Raw genomic sequence first — 14991 nt, 5'->3', positions numbered from 1 at the left:
TTGCAGAGGCTGAGACAATCTTAACCTAAAGTCTAGCCTAAACTGCAAGCCTGAGTGTGTCCCATAAGGTGGTAATGCATTTTGGTAATGCACGTCCTAACAGGGATGGTCGTGGATTCCCATTGGAATTTACTGTAAACCTGCACCTTTGTCATGTGAGTGGGATGTGATTCTGTAGTCTGTGCAGTGCTGACAATACCATGGGTAGCTTTGTTGAGATTTACGCATCCATCCAGAGAGACAGCTATATGTATTCATTTCCCTACTTGGGCATAAAATAGGAAGTGTAAGGCTACCCACTTAACAAGGTAATTTTTTTGGCAGAATCAAAAGACAATACCATTATGCAATGACAGTAGTACAACAAAAAAGGAGAAGGGACAAAGGGAGGCAAATTCAAACTTACATAGCTAAAAGTTAGAGAGTAACAGTAAGAAATGTGACTTTAAAAAAAACCACCTGTAAAGCAAAATGTTTCTGCAAGGAATCTATTTGAGCTAAACTCTACCATAGTGGCAAGATCTTTAATTTTTCAAAATAGTCTAGGTCTACATTAAACTATATTAATTATAGGAAAATAATATTGTTTAGGTTGCAAAGTCAAGTGCTCAGCAATTAGGAATTGCAGGAATTAAGGCAGCCTGTGCCTCTCGTGCATATCCATTATGAAACATCACCTGATTGCATGACCATAAGCTATTTTTTACAGGACCCCTGCTTCACAGCTCCTGTTTGATGCTGATCAAGCCACATAAACAAAAATGCTCACAAGTCATCTCTAACTATGTGTTCCTCATTTTCCAGGTGCCCGACTTGAGATCATGGGGTCTGATTTGCAGAAGTGCTGAGTGCTTACACCTCCAAGAGAAGTCAATGGGAGCAGTGCTCTGACTGTATTTTGTGCTATAGAAAGTTAAATACTCTGAGAAATCAGGTTCTAAGCATGTCATATTGAACACCTCAAATGAATAGATGCATTTGACCTCGTCTTCTCTGCCTCAGTTCCCCAGCTGTAAAGTGAGGGGATAATCTATCCTTCCTCACCACTCAGGGGTATGGGAGGATAAATTAATTTATTTAAGCTCTCAGGCACTGGAGAAATGAGTGTATTAGAAATATGGAAAATGAGAAAATATTCTAACAAGCAGGATTTCAATAGCACAGGAAAAATAATTCCAAATGCCTCAGATTGTACTGGGAATTCTAAACAATATTATGTACTTTTCAAAACAAAATCGTCTGCCTTTGCAAGTAAACAATGAAAGGTTTTCCAGAAAAGACACATGTGATCATGTGACAGCACTGTATCACAATGCATGCACAGGATGGGCTGAATTAATTCTTGCAGTTCTTAACTTTTGAGTGTTTGATAATCAACTCGCTGTCAATGGGTTTGCTACATCATTTCCAAGCTGAGAAAGAAAATTGCACCAACAAAACAAAATTCCTTTGCTGACAATCACAGGCTTCGTTAGCAAAATTTAATTCTACTGATCTTCCTCTGAGCTAGTAGTGAAATGACAGTAGCAGGTTAGTTCCACCAAGCAGGTTTATTTGCTTCCAGTATCCCATTCTGTCCTTGTCAAGCTAGTCACAACCTTCCCCCTGGCTCTCCATGCCATGATTGACCACCCTTTGTCTCCAGTTTCTCTCTAGATTTGTTTCTTCAGAAACTTCTTTTACAGTCAGGAGTTTTCTCTACTTTTTTAGGCAGTTTTCTCTCCTTTTTTTAGTGCTTTTTAGGCTGTATGGCCTACAGCAGCAAAAGAAAGCCCTGTGTTGTGTCCTTTATGAAGTGTAGTGTGATTGGAATCTAAGAGAAATTAAAATAATGAAAATCAAATGTGTTTTATGTAGAGCTAAAACTCTGCATGCACAAAATATTGTACATTTTCTTCAGCGACAACTGTTTATCCTAACAGTTATTTATAAACCTATTAATAAAAATATAAATGTAAAAAATTATGTAATTATAAGGTAAACCTTGATGTTTTTCCCCTCTGAAATTCAACTCACTTTTGCAAAGGTAGGAAGCACCACTGCATCTCAAAAACTATGTCGCCAGGATTGCAAAGTGAAAAGTTTTTCTTCAGCTGAAATCTCATTGATTTTTTTTTCTAAAAAATGAAATAAAGTTAATTCTTGAGACATATCCTAAATGCAGAAGTCAGTTAAAATTTAATCACCACAGACCCCCTGCATTCAAAATACGTGTCTTTTTAGCTTTTGACATTAACAGGAATTCCTTTATTCCCATAACATTGCTTATTTGCCATGCTGCTTTAAAGAGCTGTGCACTTGTTATTTTTCACATCTACCAAGTGGCATTTTCACATCTAAAATGCACCTCTGCAGGGTAACTTACTGTAATATAATGACCACAAGCTCATGTACATTCATATGAGGAAGTAGTGGGCAGTGCTTGGCAGGTTGTAAATTCACACTTTAGCTTCTGCTTACTAAGTCTGTCGTGCGAGAGAGCCCGCAGCTGTCATAAGCTGTCACTGAAAAACACCATTAACTTCCTAATAGTCATTAAAATTCCACTTTTTTTTTTTTTTTTGTTTCAGATCCTCTTCTGCGTGACTACTGGGTGTATGAGGGCTCTCTGACCATTCCACCCTGCAGTGAAGGTGTCACCTGGATATTATTTCGCTATCCTTTGACTGTGTCCCAAGTGCAGGTAACAGCTGTGCTTACATTGACCTTGGAATATGGTTATGAGCTAAAGGTTATAGCGTGCAAATGTATATATCAGAATGTCATGTCTGTTCTCCTTAAAGATCCCATTAGATCAGTACATGGCTTTTCAAGTAAAGGTTAAACCTTTTGAGTCACTGAAAGCAACGCAAAGGTCAGAGATGAAAAACCTTGTTATCATATATCATCTGCATTTAAAATAATTCTTATATTTAAGTCAACAAAAAGGGAAAAAGGAACTCAGTGGGCAAAAGAAATTAAATTCTTTGTAATTGTAAGCTTTCAAATATCACTGCTTTTTAATGTTAAAGGGGAAAAAAAAGCACAGGGAGGCACTACATCCTGGAGAATGAAAAACTTTAATGTAGTACAGATTGGCTAGATTGCATTGAACTGTATTTAATTTATCTGGCTCTTTTTAAATTCAGTTTTATAATAAATGTCAAATGGAAGCTACCTTTTTAAATTTGATTTCACACGTATGTATTTTAAAATGTTTGGGTTTTTTTTTAATTAAATCTAACAGTTCTGAGCCCTTCTATGCACAATTTTTCAAATCTGTCTACAAATAATCCCAGTAAAAACAATGAAAACTCCTGATGAATATTTTCTCACAGTCTGTGAATCCCAGCTGGAGGAGTGTGCATTTAATTTAGGTGAACCCACCTAGAATCCCTGAAGCTGAATGCATTAATTTTCATTGCCTGCTCTGAAGCATGTGAAGCAAGTATAAAAGGTGATAAATTCAGATTTCAATTATTTCAGCTTTAATAATTTAAAATTTTGCTAGTGATGCTGGCACAATGTTTTAACATCTTTAACAATTTAGAGCATTTCTTCTCTTATGGAAACTGAGTTCCAGGTCTAATCATAGGATAAAAGCAATAGCTCCCAATAAGTTCTTTGTCTGGTAGCTGCAACTTAAATGCATCCCATCATGAATCTGTTATTTGTTCATGAAAAGGTAAAACTTGTGGCTGCTTACTACTGAGTAAATGCATTATTTACTACTGAGTAAACAGCTTCTTGTTAGCATTATTAGATTCAGAACAACTTTTAAAGACAGAGTGCATTTTGTAACGTGTCAGCTAATTGTCCAGATGGGATATTGATAAATAAGGGGACTTAATCAGATGTACAAAGTCCAGCTATTACAGCTGAGACATAGTAAGATATTACAGCTATTACACTGAGGCATAGTATGATATTGCTAGTTGCAGATTTTGTGGTCTCTATTCCTTTTTAATCCAGTCAGTGCACAGAGGAGAGCTGAGTTTAAACCATCCATATGTAGTGGGAGAGACCAAGAGGGTGAACAAAAGAGGAATTAAGAAGAGAAATACAACTTTAGTTAGTATTAGTGTGTACTAATCTACCACAAGAAGGCAGGATGTTGGAATGTTGTGTGAAGGGGATAAGACTCCTGGAAAGAATATTGTGCCTGGGGCAAAGACTAAGATTCACAGCCATGGCCTTTGTTAGGTGAGGAGTGGCTGGTTTGTGTTGCTGCATTATTGTGATAGGTGCAAACCCGACCCAGAAACATTGCAGTGATGACGGGCATGTAAGTCATGGAGGAGCCTATCCCTCCCACTGGCACTGTACATGGGTGAGAGGTGGCACTGGAGTCCAGTGATGGATTGGAGCAAACTCATGCCAGGATGATCCACTATTCTTGTCACAGATAAACAACAATTAGAAAAACATTCCTCTGTGATATTTATGACTGCAGCATTAAAGTTAAGGTTGTGCCAGAAAGATAATGATTAAGAACTTGAAAGGCTTTTGCCAAGGTGGGATAAAAAAATATATATATTTAATCAGATATTGCTTTCAGATATCAATGAAAAATTAATATGTCATTAAAATAAATACATCACTGAAAAATAAATATGGGGTAATTGAGAGGAGATTATTCTGGGATTTGTAAACTGAAAGGTATTGTGAGGTTTCCATGATGCCCAAATTAAGATTTTATTGGTTCTAGAATATTTTGCTATAGCTAAAATTCCAAGATTTTAAATTTTAATTAGCATTTTGTCTGCAGTGAACTATCTGGCCTCTTTTGTGCATGTGGGCATGAGTGCCTATGAGAGATTTCATTTAATAACAGAACCACAGAATGATTGGGGTTGGAAGGGACCTCTGGAGAGCATCTATTCCAAAAGCCCTGCAAAAGCAGGTTCATCTGGAGCAAGTTGCCCAGGAGAGATTAAGGAGAGATTAGAAATACAAGGGCTTTTGTCTGCAGGAAATAAGAGGATGTAGTATAGGATATACCATTTTGAATCTTCCATGGAAGGCTGGTAGAGGTATTTAATTTTGTTAAGCCAGCTTGTAGTATTATATCATAAGTTTCAGTGTAAATGCATTTCTAATAGGTTTAACTACATTATTTTTACATTTGTCATTACCTTGTGGAAATTTCTTCTTTGGGATGCTAATGAAATGTCAAGTGCTTTATATAAATACTAGTAGCATCTGTGGTTGTAGCCATTGAGAGACAAATTCAAGGCTATTTTCATTTTTCAGGCCATGAAATAATCAAGTTTTGAGTGTCAATAATAAGTAAATAAAGAATTACATAATATAATATAGAATAAGTTTTATTTCTTTCCTCTGATCAAACGAGTTCATATATTGGAGGCAATATGCTAATTTTCTGCAATTAACACAGCAATATTGATCAGCTTAACAAACTGCGGGTCATAAGGGCAAAAAATGAATAAAATTGCCACGCTCTTTCAAGGTCACACTCATAAAATATTTTCACATTTTGTTATTTTGGAACAATGTCAAACCATTTTGACATGGGCACAATAGGCTGACTATTACAAAGTAGAGAACCTTTTTTTTACCTGAAGACATTTTCAGAGAGTAAAGTTCAGCTGATGAGTTGATATGCTACTGATCTAAGTCAAAGTTAAGTGAAAGGAGATCTGAGTGTGCTCATTCTACAAATAGCAAAAGAGCAATTCAGGACTGCAGCATCAGGATGTGCTTTCCTGGAATCATGAGGAATGCTGTTTCCTCATTGGAAGTAATTTTTTTTGTCATGAGACTTCACTTCCATCAAAAAAGTCCTTCATGGGTCATTCCATGCATATTCCTGTCCTCCTATTGTGAATTTTTTCATCCTCACTTGACTTATGTTGAAATGCACAGCCCAGAAAGAACTGTGTTGATTCTTTTTGTGAGATATCTTACACATGGATGTACCTGCTGAAATGCAGTGGGAGAAAACTCCTATTAGGCCAGTAAAAACAGAAATAATTGAAAAAAGTCGTAGTCATGCTTCTCTCCACTATATTAAAAAAAAAAAAGGGACATTTGTGAATAATGTCCTTTGTGGGTCACTGAAGCCCAGAACAAGTGCATTGTCTAAGCCACTCAGAGTAGGGATTTTAAACAATGATGCAGAAGGAGCTCTTGTTCGCTGTATTCATCATCAGAGTTAACTGTCTTTTATTGAATGGCATGGTCTCTAGTCCTTTTGTCTACCTCATTCAGAATGAAAAACTACCAAAGGACAGAAAGAGTAACTAGCATATGGAACTGTTGTGGGAACTGGGCAAAATTTATGTCAACTAAAATAAAGCACTCAGAGCTTCATGGTATTCTGGGTGTTGGGAAGTAAGGTCCATGTTCTTGGAAGGTGTCATGGAGACATGTTAAATTTTCAAACAGAAGGATAATGCTTCTATATCTCATATGTAATAAATGTCTATAGAAAACAGGGAAATCCTTAGTATTGTGTGCTCTATTCTTCAGCTAATGTGTGAATTAAACAGAAGAATGCTCAGGATCTGAATACAATGAGTGGTAAAAAAAAATTCTACACAATGTGAACATGAATGGTTTTACTCAGTAGAAATGCCACTGTTCACATTGTGAATTTGCCTCTACACTGGTTAGAACTTAATCCCAAATTTCAGTGTGAAAGGCTTAGGTCATCCCTAATGTCTTCTGTGCAGGAGAAGAACTTTTAAAAGTAGCTATTCCTGGTAAAAGTATGTGACTATCCAAAGGTGCTTAGCCATATGCCTCTAAAACATCTGTTTCCTTGGCAGTCCTGCAGGGTGTACCCCACAGCATTGATTATGAGGGGCTGGGAGGAGATGGTGAGCAGTGAAACAGGATCAGCAGGGCACACATATGTCTTGGTTTGAAAAGACAGGTGTGTGCTAAGGAAGGCAGGAGCCTCCCCTGAAATGGAAAATGTAAACTCCCTCCCTCCAAATTATTGCAATTTTGAAATTAAGGGGCTCTCAGACAAAGACGTGGGAATAGGAATAACAGTTCTTTACTAGGAAAATGTTAAAAAATACATATGCAATTGTAAAAAAAAAAAACAAAAAAAAAAACAAACTACTGACAGAGTCAGAATACAACCTGACACCCTGTTGGTCAGGGTGCTGGTTTCAGTCTCATTGAATGGTGGCTTCAGTCCTCCTGGAATGACAGGTGAGGTTCTGTTGAAGCAGTGATCCTGTAGAAGGGTGGAGTTTTCCTCTGAAGGTCTGGTGATGGTTTAGATCTTCCTCTGCAAATCCAGTGGAGAAGAAAGCTGCTCCTCTGGGAATCCAGTGAGGGAAGGCTGACTGTGATGTTCCAAATCTCAGATTATATCCAGGTAGTGATGCTTGGCTCCTCCCCTGGGCAGAGCTTCTCACAATGGGATGATGCAATTTTATCAGCCATGCAGTGATACTCAATGGCCCAGTAACAGAAGATATTTCCTGGAGGGAGGATTGGTTGTGGAAGAAATCAAGAAAAACTGCCCAATTAACAGAAGATAACTGCTCCACCTCTAACAGATGGGAATAGAATACACATCCAGCTACCTTTCAGTCTGAGACACCATATTACCTTGCCACATGGAAACTCAATAGGGAAAGTAGTGTTGGCACAGCTAATGTCCTTTTCTGACAGAAGTGCTTCTCATGAGTAGAGCAAACCACCATGTGTGTAGTCCTTTTGTCTGCCTCATTTGAAGGTTCACATGGCAGCGTGAACCATGGAAGGAACAACTAAACAAGGAGGGTGTTGATCGCAGAAGAAATTCCCCCTTGGAGCAGAGCTACAATTCTTGACTTCCGTAAAGACTAAAGAGCAGGCACAGAGATCAGGTCAGTTCTACTCTCCTGACTGAAGAAACTGGAAGCTGCTTTGTGAGGAGTTACCTCCTGGAGAAAGATTTCACTGTGGGAACTGGGACGGAGCATTTGTAGTTTCAGTAGGAGACAGCTCACAAATGCCAGCTTTGCAGAGAGCCTGCTCTTCCCTCTCCATCTGTCTTTGAAGTATCTCATTCTCACAAGATCAAACAAAAGCCACATTTTTGTAAAGTGCTCCTTCCTAAACTGCAATTATCTCAGACTTTCCAGAGTTGATTCAGATGGTGAAAAAGTATGCTTTTACAAAGCTCCTTCAGTCATTTACCAGCCCTTGAGTTCTGAAGACTTTTTCAATTCCAAGCTGGTAGTGGGTTTGTTTTCAGTTTCCTTGAAGTAAACAGCAACAAAAATCTTCCATAACAGGATTCTGCCTCTAAAAGCACCTTCAAGGAGCTTTTTTCATTTTTGCAGTCTAAGCTGTTGCCTTATATCTCAGCTGCCACAAGCTGAGTGTTGATTTCCAAGCACACTGTTTTTTTGAGGAAAATTAAGCAGAGAAGAGCTAGCCTCTAAATCAAGTAAATAAATCTGTATCAGTACTACTGTAGAGTGGAAAACAACAATGAGGGCAGTTGTGTTCCACGTTGCAGTAAGAAAGTATTCTCTGTAGGCAGGATAAGAATAAAAACGCCATTACCTGCTGTTTAGTACCTCATTTAATTTAATTCTGGAATCATGCTTACATTCTCCCTGTAATATTTCCTAGGGTGTTTTTCATGGAGAAATTAACTCTATAATGTCTTAGATGTTAAAATGATTGTATACTCCAGGCTCCATTTTACTTTCTGTGTATCTTCAGTTTCAAGTTAGAGATGAACTGCATAGTGAAGTGTCACAGGGTCAGTGCAAGTACAAAGGCTGAGGTTTGTAGTACAAAGGGGAGTCAGCCATCAAGTACATTTGCTGAATCCAAGCAAATGGATTTGTGAATACGTCCAAGAAAAATATTTTTCTAGTAGTTGTAGCTATTTAAAAGATCAGACTCCTAAAACCAGCAAAAGTGAATACTAAGGTAGTGTTTTATCATGCAGCACTTGATGCTAGTACCAGGGATGGAAGCTGCTCATAGTCTTCTGTACACCAGATGAGACTTAGGAAAATGTAAAAAGAGGCTATAAGCAAGAAACATTTGTTTTGGCTCAATTGAAATATTTCTTATTTATTTTTTACTGTATTTGACTTTCTGACTGTCTACAGCTACAGATCTTTTGAAGCAGTATTTTGTTTTGATCACAAAAACTGTATTTTTTCATATAAAATGTCAATAGACATCCTCTAAAGCTAAGAATCTGTTCAGTATTCTTCTGGTTTAGAAGATAACAGTTTGAGGAAGTAAATAAATCACTAGGGGAATTTCAAAACAATTTTTAGTCAAGCAAGTTATTCCTGAAATGCACTTTTTTGAAGAAGACCAGAATTGCTACTCTAAATGCACGACAGTAGGGCTGATTCATAGGATGTAATCTGCAATGGCCAAGATGGTTATAGATCTTAAAAGAAGTTGTGAAAAGGCAAAGGAGGAGTTTGCCAAACCATGTGCTTAAGAGTTCTTGATTTTCTCTATATCTCAAATATTTTGACAGTGCTGATAACTATTTTAAAATATTATTAATGTATACTGACCTTACTGTATGGCACCTGAACACTCCGATTTTCAAAGCTGCAGAATTGGCTGGGCAGGGCTGGTCTTGGTCATTAGTCCCATGGTGAAGACTGTGTCTCAGCTTCTTAATTTCTGTTTTTCTGTCTTTCAGATAGAGGAATTTCGAAGACTGAGGACTCATGTTAAAGGTGCTGAACTTTTAGAGGGCTCTGATGGAATCCTAGGAGATAACTTCAGACCAACTCAGCCACTTAGTGATAGAGTCATCAGGGCTGCATTTCAATAGCAGAGCAGGAAGAACAATGATGAATCTTCAGTCAGGTAAGCAAAAACAGCAGAACAATCAAAATTTTGAAATAATTTAGCTAAAGTAGAAAATGCACTTTAGCTAATATTATGATACCTTGTCACAATTTTAAATTCTAACACTGTAATTTCTGTTTCATCCTGTGTGTAATAGTTTGGTTATGTCATGATTTACCTCCAGCTGGCAACCAAGCCCCACGAGCTGCTCAGTCACTTTCATGTGGTGGGATGGGAAAGAGAATCCAGAGGGTAAGAGTGAGAGAATTTCTGGATTGAGGCAAAGACAGTTTAATAGGTAAAGCAAAAGCCATGCGTGCAAGCAAAGCAATGGAAAACAAGAAAGTCATTCACCACCCTCCAGGCAGTGAATCACAATGCCCACTTACATCACACTTTCTTCTTGTAGCTTTTATTTCCCATGCTGCAGTGAAGAAAAGCACAGTATGCCTTGGTTATGTGGTATATTTCCCCAGATACAGAGTTTTACTGGTAGTTTTCTTTCCATGTTTCTGGAAGACCAGCCATTTGTGGATCTTTTCACACAGTTAAAAAAGAAGGGTAGTAGTTCTGGAAGGAGGCCTTTAATTCTAAAATGAAGCTTTTTTTTTTTACAATGTTGTTCTTCCCCAACAAGACTGAATTTTGAGTAATTCCAGTGAAGGTATGAAAGGCAACAAATTAAATTCTGTCTATGAAAAAATAACTATTTTTTCATATTTCATTCATCAAAGTAGTTGCTGCTTCTTTTCCACCTTCATTGACTCTCAGAGCAAGAATTTGAGGATGACACAAGAGAAATACACATGTGAACCTGCATTAAACCTGCTTCAGCTATTAAAACTTCTCATGTCATGTTCCCTCAGCCTCTGTCTATTTTATATATAAAATAAATCCCCTCAATATTCAACAGTTACTCCTAATCCACATTATACTTAGTTGATGGATGTTTTGCTATAATGAAAAATCTGGCAAAGAGATTCAAAGAGAGCTGAAGTCCAGGGAAGCGGCAGAGTGACCATTTCTGAAGACATTTAGGATATTAGATGTGATTTTAGGGATATGGTTTAGTGGTGCACCTGGCAATGCTGGGTGAGTAGTTGGACACAATGATCTTAAAGGTCTTTTCTAACTTAACAATTCTATTATACTAAGACAAATTATTGCCTTGAAAGGAATGAGTCAGGGCACCAGCTTTATGGTTGATTTTGAAATGAAGAGATCCTGCTTTAATGCAGGACCCTATTTACAGTTGAAATACATAATATAAAAGCCTCAGATTTTCTATCTTTTAATTTCTTCAAAGCTACAAAATAGATTCATCTGAGGTTTAATCTGGAAAGTATGCTGCTTAAAGGGCTGTTTTGGGTAAGGATATTTATTTTTACTTTAAATTCTTGCCGTCTCTAGTTCATGTCAGGCTCTGTAGTGGAGTTAAGCCCATTCAGTGCATGCTCTGGATCCAGACACCAGTTTCATGTGAAGTAACAAATGATCAGGCAGCAGATAACCCATAAAAAAAGACTGATAACTCAATGCTTTCAAAAGATCCATTAAAATTAAGTGAGAAGATTATCATCCCTCCTGCATATGACAGAAGTTATTAAATTGGTTAGGACAATGACCAACAACTTCATGGTCTTTCCATATAGCATAAGCATTTGATAAAGTGTATGCATCTAAATACTGTTGAAGAAAGGGTTTATTTGTGTTTTATAACCCTATTTAATATCTGCATCCCAGAAGCTGAAGAAAAACCCAAAACATTGGTCCCTTTTTTAATACTATTTTCTCATACCCATATTTAATTTTGGACATATCCCTAAGACGAATTTGCAATTACATGGTTCTCTGAGGTGACCAAATGTTGTCACTTTAATCTTGAAATGGATGTTTCAAATTCATCCCAGCTTCTGCATAAAAATTACTTGGGAAAATCGTAGCAATATTAAAGTACAATTTTTTTCAGAGAGTGAATAATGCCCTCAGGCCAGTGCAGGTAATTCAAGTCTGTAACGGTGAAATTACTTGACACACTGAGTTTGAATTTTAAGCATGAAAGAGTTTCCTTTACAATGATGGAATTGAAATGTAAAAATTTCCCTTTTGCTTTCATGTTTGAAATTTTATTACTTTTGTCAATACTTATAAAGATTTTTTTCTATGTAATAAGATTTATCTTGGCTTTGCTTCACAAAATAATCTGCAGTTTTAATTCTTAAATGGTGGAATTTTTAATGCAAAGTAATAGTCCTCACTGTGGGGCCATACTAATTATGGACACTCAAGCACTGAGGAAGAACTGTGACTCCTGGCACAGTGTAGCTCACAAAAGAAATGACACTTGTTTCTGTGCACCTCATTGAATTATTTATCAGAAATTCGTTTGGTCAGGTCTTTTCAGTTTTGTGTGCATCAGTCCAAGTAGCACAGAACTAATCAAGATTTCATTATATATCCTTGCTATTGAGTTCAGGGAGCTGAAAAAAAATGAAGTGGAAAAAGAAATCACATGGGTTTGTTCACATTTCTTCTATGCAAAGAGGTTTAAAGGGAAGGAAACAATCTTACTTGTACTGATTTCCTCACACTTCTCCAGGAGGAAGGTGTTGAGGAACAGTAGCTCGCACACAGACCTCAGAAATCCTCAGAAAGATTCCTTCCTTCACAGAACAAGGGAGGTCCCTTAAGCTGGGACTGCTGGCATCAGCTGAATATTGCTGTGAGGACTCAGTAGTAGATGGGGAAGTAATACTTCTCAGGGCAGCATCTTCCTAGTAATTCAAGAGGAGCTGTTCTTCTTTTCAAAGAGCAGATTACTTTTTATTTTAAAGCTCTGGTATGTCTTTAACATTCAATTACAAACACACTGGTTGATTTCTTTTCATACACTATGCCCCTCTGCCAAAGCTGCTGGAACTCCTGTCAGGAAAGTTTTAGGTATTTTTTTTTTTTTATTCCAAGCCAGTGTGGCACAGCCACCTGAAGAACCTTGGGGAATGTTAGTTTGCCATGACCTTGTTACTCTGCCGGGAAAAGGAGGAGACAAATGTTTCTGTAAGTGTATCCATAGGAGTAGAAAAAGGTTGTTTGAAAGGTCTAATTAATTTTGACTGAATCAGAATGCAGTCTCTTTGCACACCATGCTCCCAAAGCTTCAGAACATCTGTTCCTCAGCCTTGATTTAAACCTTGACAAAACTGAACCCTTTGTGGCTTATGATCAGATGGCATATGTTGATCTCTGATGTAATTTGTTCTAATTTGTTGAGTAAGAAGCAGAGTTGACACAAACATTGAATATCATGGTGTGTAATACCAGGGAAAGAACTATATTTTTTTAAATGTTCCTCCATCATGGAAAAGCCCAGATCTCAAAACATTCCTCTCCAGTTCTAAGACAAAGTTTGGCCAGGCTTTAAAGGGGGCCTTCAGGATGACAAAACAAATAGAACTTAGTAGCTTCTCTGCTCTCTTTAACCCAGTAGGTTTTAGAATAAGCTTGCTGCTATCTAACAGCATAGATAGCTGTTATCTAACTGGCATCTCCTGACTGCTTCTTTTCTGCTGAAAACATATGTCTCAGCTATAGCTTGAGGTTAAGGAGTTTTTGAATTCTGTTTTGGTAGGGTTTTTGACATGCATCCAGACTACATCCCATTAAATGACCTTTTCATCCTTCTTCTCCTGCCATTACTAAAGTTTTCAAATACATTTCTTTTGAAAAAGCCATTTAAAAAATTTGTAACCTCTTCAAATCATATCCAGTAGTGAAAGAACCAGTCAGGTGTTAAGGAGTTTGGAGTAAAAGCTCAGTACAGATTTGCTTTCAGACATGGAAGGTTAAAAAATTGAGTTCAGATTTAGAGAGTGAAGAACAACAGAATAACAGAGTAGTTGTAATTGAAAGGTGCCTCTGTAGATCTATTAGTTTGATCCTCTGCCCAAAGCAGCGTTAACTGCTTAGCACTGAGCCTGACACTCAAAGAGTGGGTTGCTCAGAGCCATGTCCAGCTGGGTTTTGAATATCATAAGGATGAAGACTCCTTAACCTCTCTAAGCAATTGGTACCTGTGCACTCCTGCAGGGAAAAAGGTTTTTCTTAATTTTAAATGAAATTTCCCATATTTCAGTTGGTTTTGTCATCTTATTACAAAACTCTCATACCTTCTTGGTGATTTCTCATGGGCTTCTCCTCACAGCACTGACTCCTTCTTCACAGAGCAACCAACAAACTCCAACTCTCTCCCCAACCACCTAACCCACTCTTTTGTAGCACTTGTCTTCTTATTGGACACAGCTGTGGCCTTTTAAGGGCAGGCCTGTTCCTAATCTTTGGTGATTAGTACAGTTGCAACTCCTCAGGTGTGAGACTGCCTTCTGCACTATTCTCTTACATTCTGTCCCTCCACAAGCTGGTGTCTGCTGACTCTTCTCCTTTCTCTGTATGCAGCTGAAGATGCAGTCTGGTGTGATCTTCTGTACTTGTTCTCATAAAGTGTTTGTACACATTGGTAAAATCCCTGTTGAAACACCTTTTCTGGAGGCTGGGCAGTTTCAGCTCTCTCAGCCTTCCTTTAATGGCAGGTGCTCCAATCCTTTACCATGCTTGTAGCCTGTTGCTGCTCTCCTGTATGTGTGTGTTTCTTCTGAGCTGGGGAACCCAGGACTGGGCCCAGTGCTCCAGATGTTCTGTCAGTGTTGAGTAGAAGCATTTTCCTCTACCTTCTGGCAGTGTTTTTCCTGATGCAGTTGAGAAAGCTGCAGAACTTCATTGGTGCCTTGGGTGCATTACTGACTTAGCTTGAACTTGATGTTTGCCAGGACTCCCAAGTCCTTTTCTGAAGGAAAAGGGATAACATTGTGGCTTCCTCACTGTTAATGCTAGTTTCTTTTTTACTTCCTGCTTGACTCAGAACCCTTGCTATGGGCATTGAGCTATTTCTTGATAATTTCAGATGATCTTGAAATAAGATTTATAGTTACTGTTATACAGCAAAGCCTAACAATGAGGAAAACAAATGCTACCGCTCTTAGGAATCAAACAACAAAAAAATTAAATCTTCCATTTCATTAAAGGATATTTATTTGACAGTTGTAGGCTTGACACACTATTTCTCAAGATGTGAAGTGTGGCTATTCCAGAAGGCTTGCTGGAATTTTGGGACTTGCCACCTTTTCTAATGGATAAGTACTTTTTCAGTACTGT

The 14991-nt window shown here is 37.8% G+C and overlaps 1 protein-coding gene and 1 long non-coding RNA gene across 2 annotated transcripts in view; one reads left to right on the top strand and one right to left on the bottom strand.

The window, feature by feature from the left end:
* The window catches only part of CA8 (carbonic anhydrase 8), a 49262-nt gene that overhangs the window by 25903 nt on the left and 8368 nt on the right, over nt 1-14991 (top strand). The window contains exons 7-8 of the mRNA XM_064706136.1: nt 2571-2683; nt 9632-9801. Coding sequence (XP_064562206.1) covers nt 2571-2683; nt 9632-9766 — 248 coding nt within the window. The 3' untranslated portion in view covers nt 9767-9801. The remainder of the gene's footprint in view (nt 1-2570; nt 2684-9631; nt 9802-14991) is intronic.
* LOC135444456 (uncharacterized) lies at nt 8849-14098 on the bottom strand. Its single transcript, XR_010439217.1, has 4 exons — nt 13950-14098; nt 12355-12809; nt 9501-12263; nt 8849-8967 (listed from the first exon to the last, which is right to left on the bottom strand). It is a non-coding gene; the product is annotated as an uncharacterized LOC135444456 (long non-coding RNA).

The sequence above is a fragment of the Zonotrichia leucophrys genome, chromosome 2 (genome assembly GCF_028769735.1).
Source record: "Zonotrichia leucophrys gambelii isolate GWCS_2022_RI chromosome 2, RI_Zleu_2.0, whole genome shotgun sequence".
In the NCBI taxonomy this organism is placed as follows: domain Eukaryota; kingdom Metazoa; phylum Chordata; class Aves; order Passeriformes; family Passerellidae; genus Zonotrichia; species Zonotrichia leucophrys.
The sequence above is the reverse complement of the archived record's forward strand: the minus strand, read 5'-3'. Positions and strand labels throughout refer to the sequence as shown.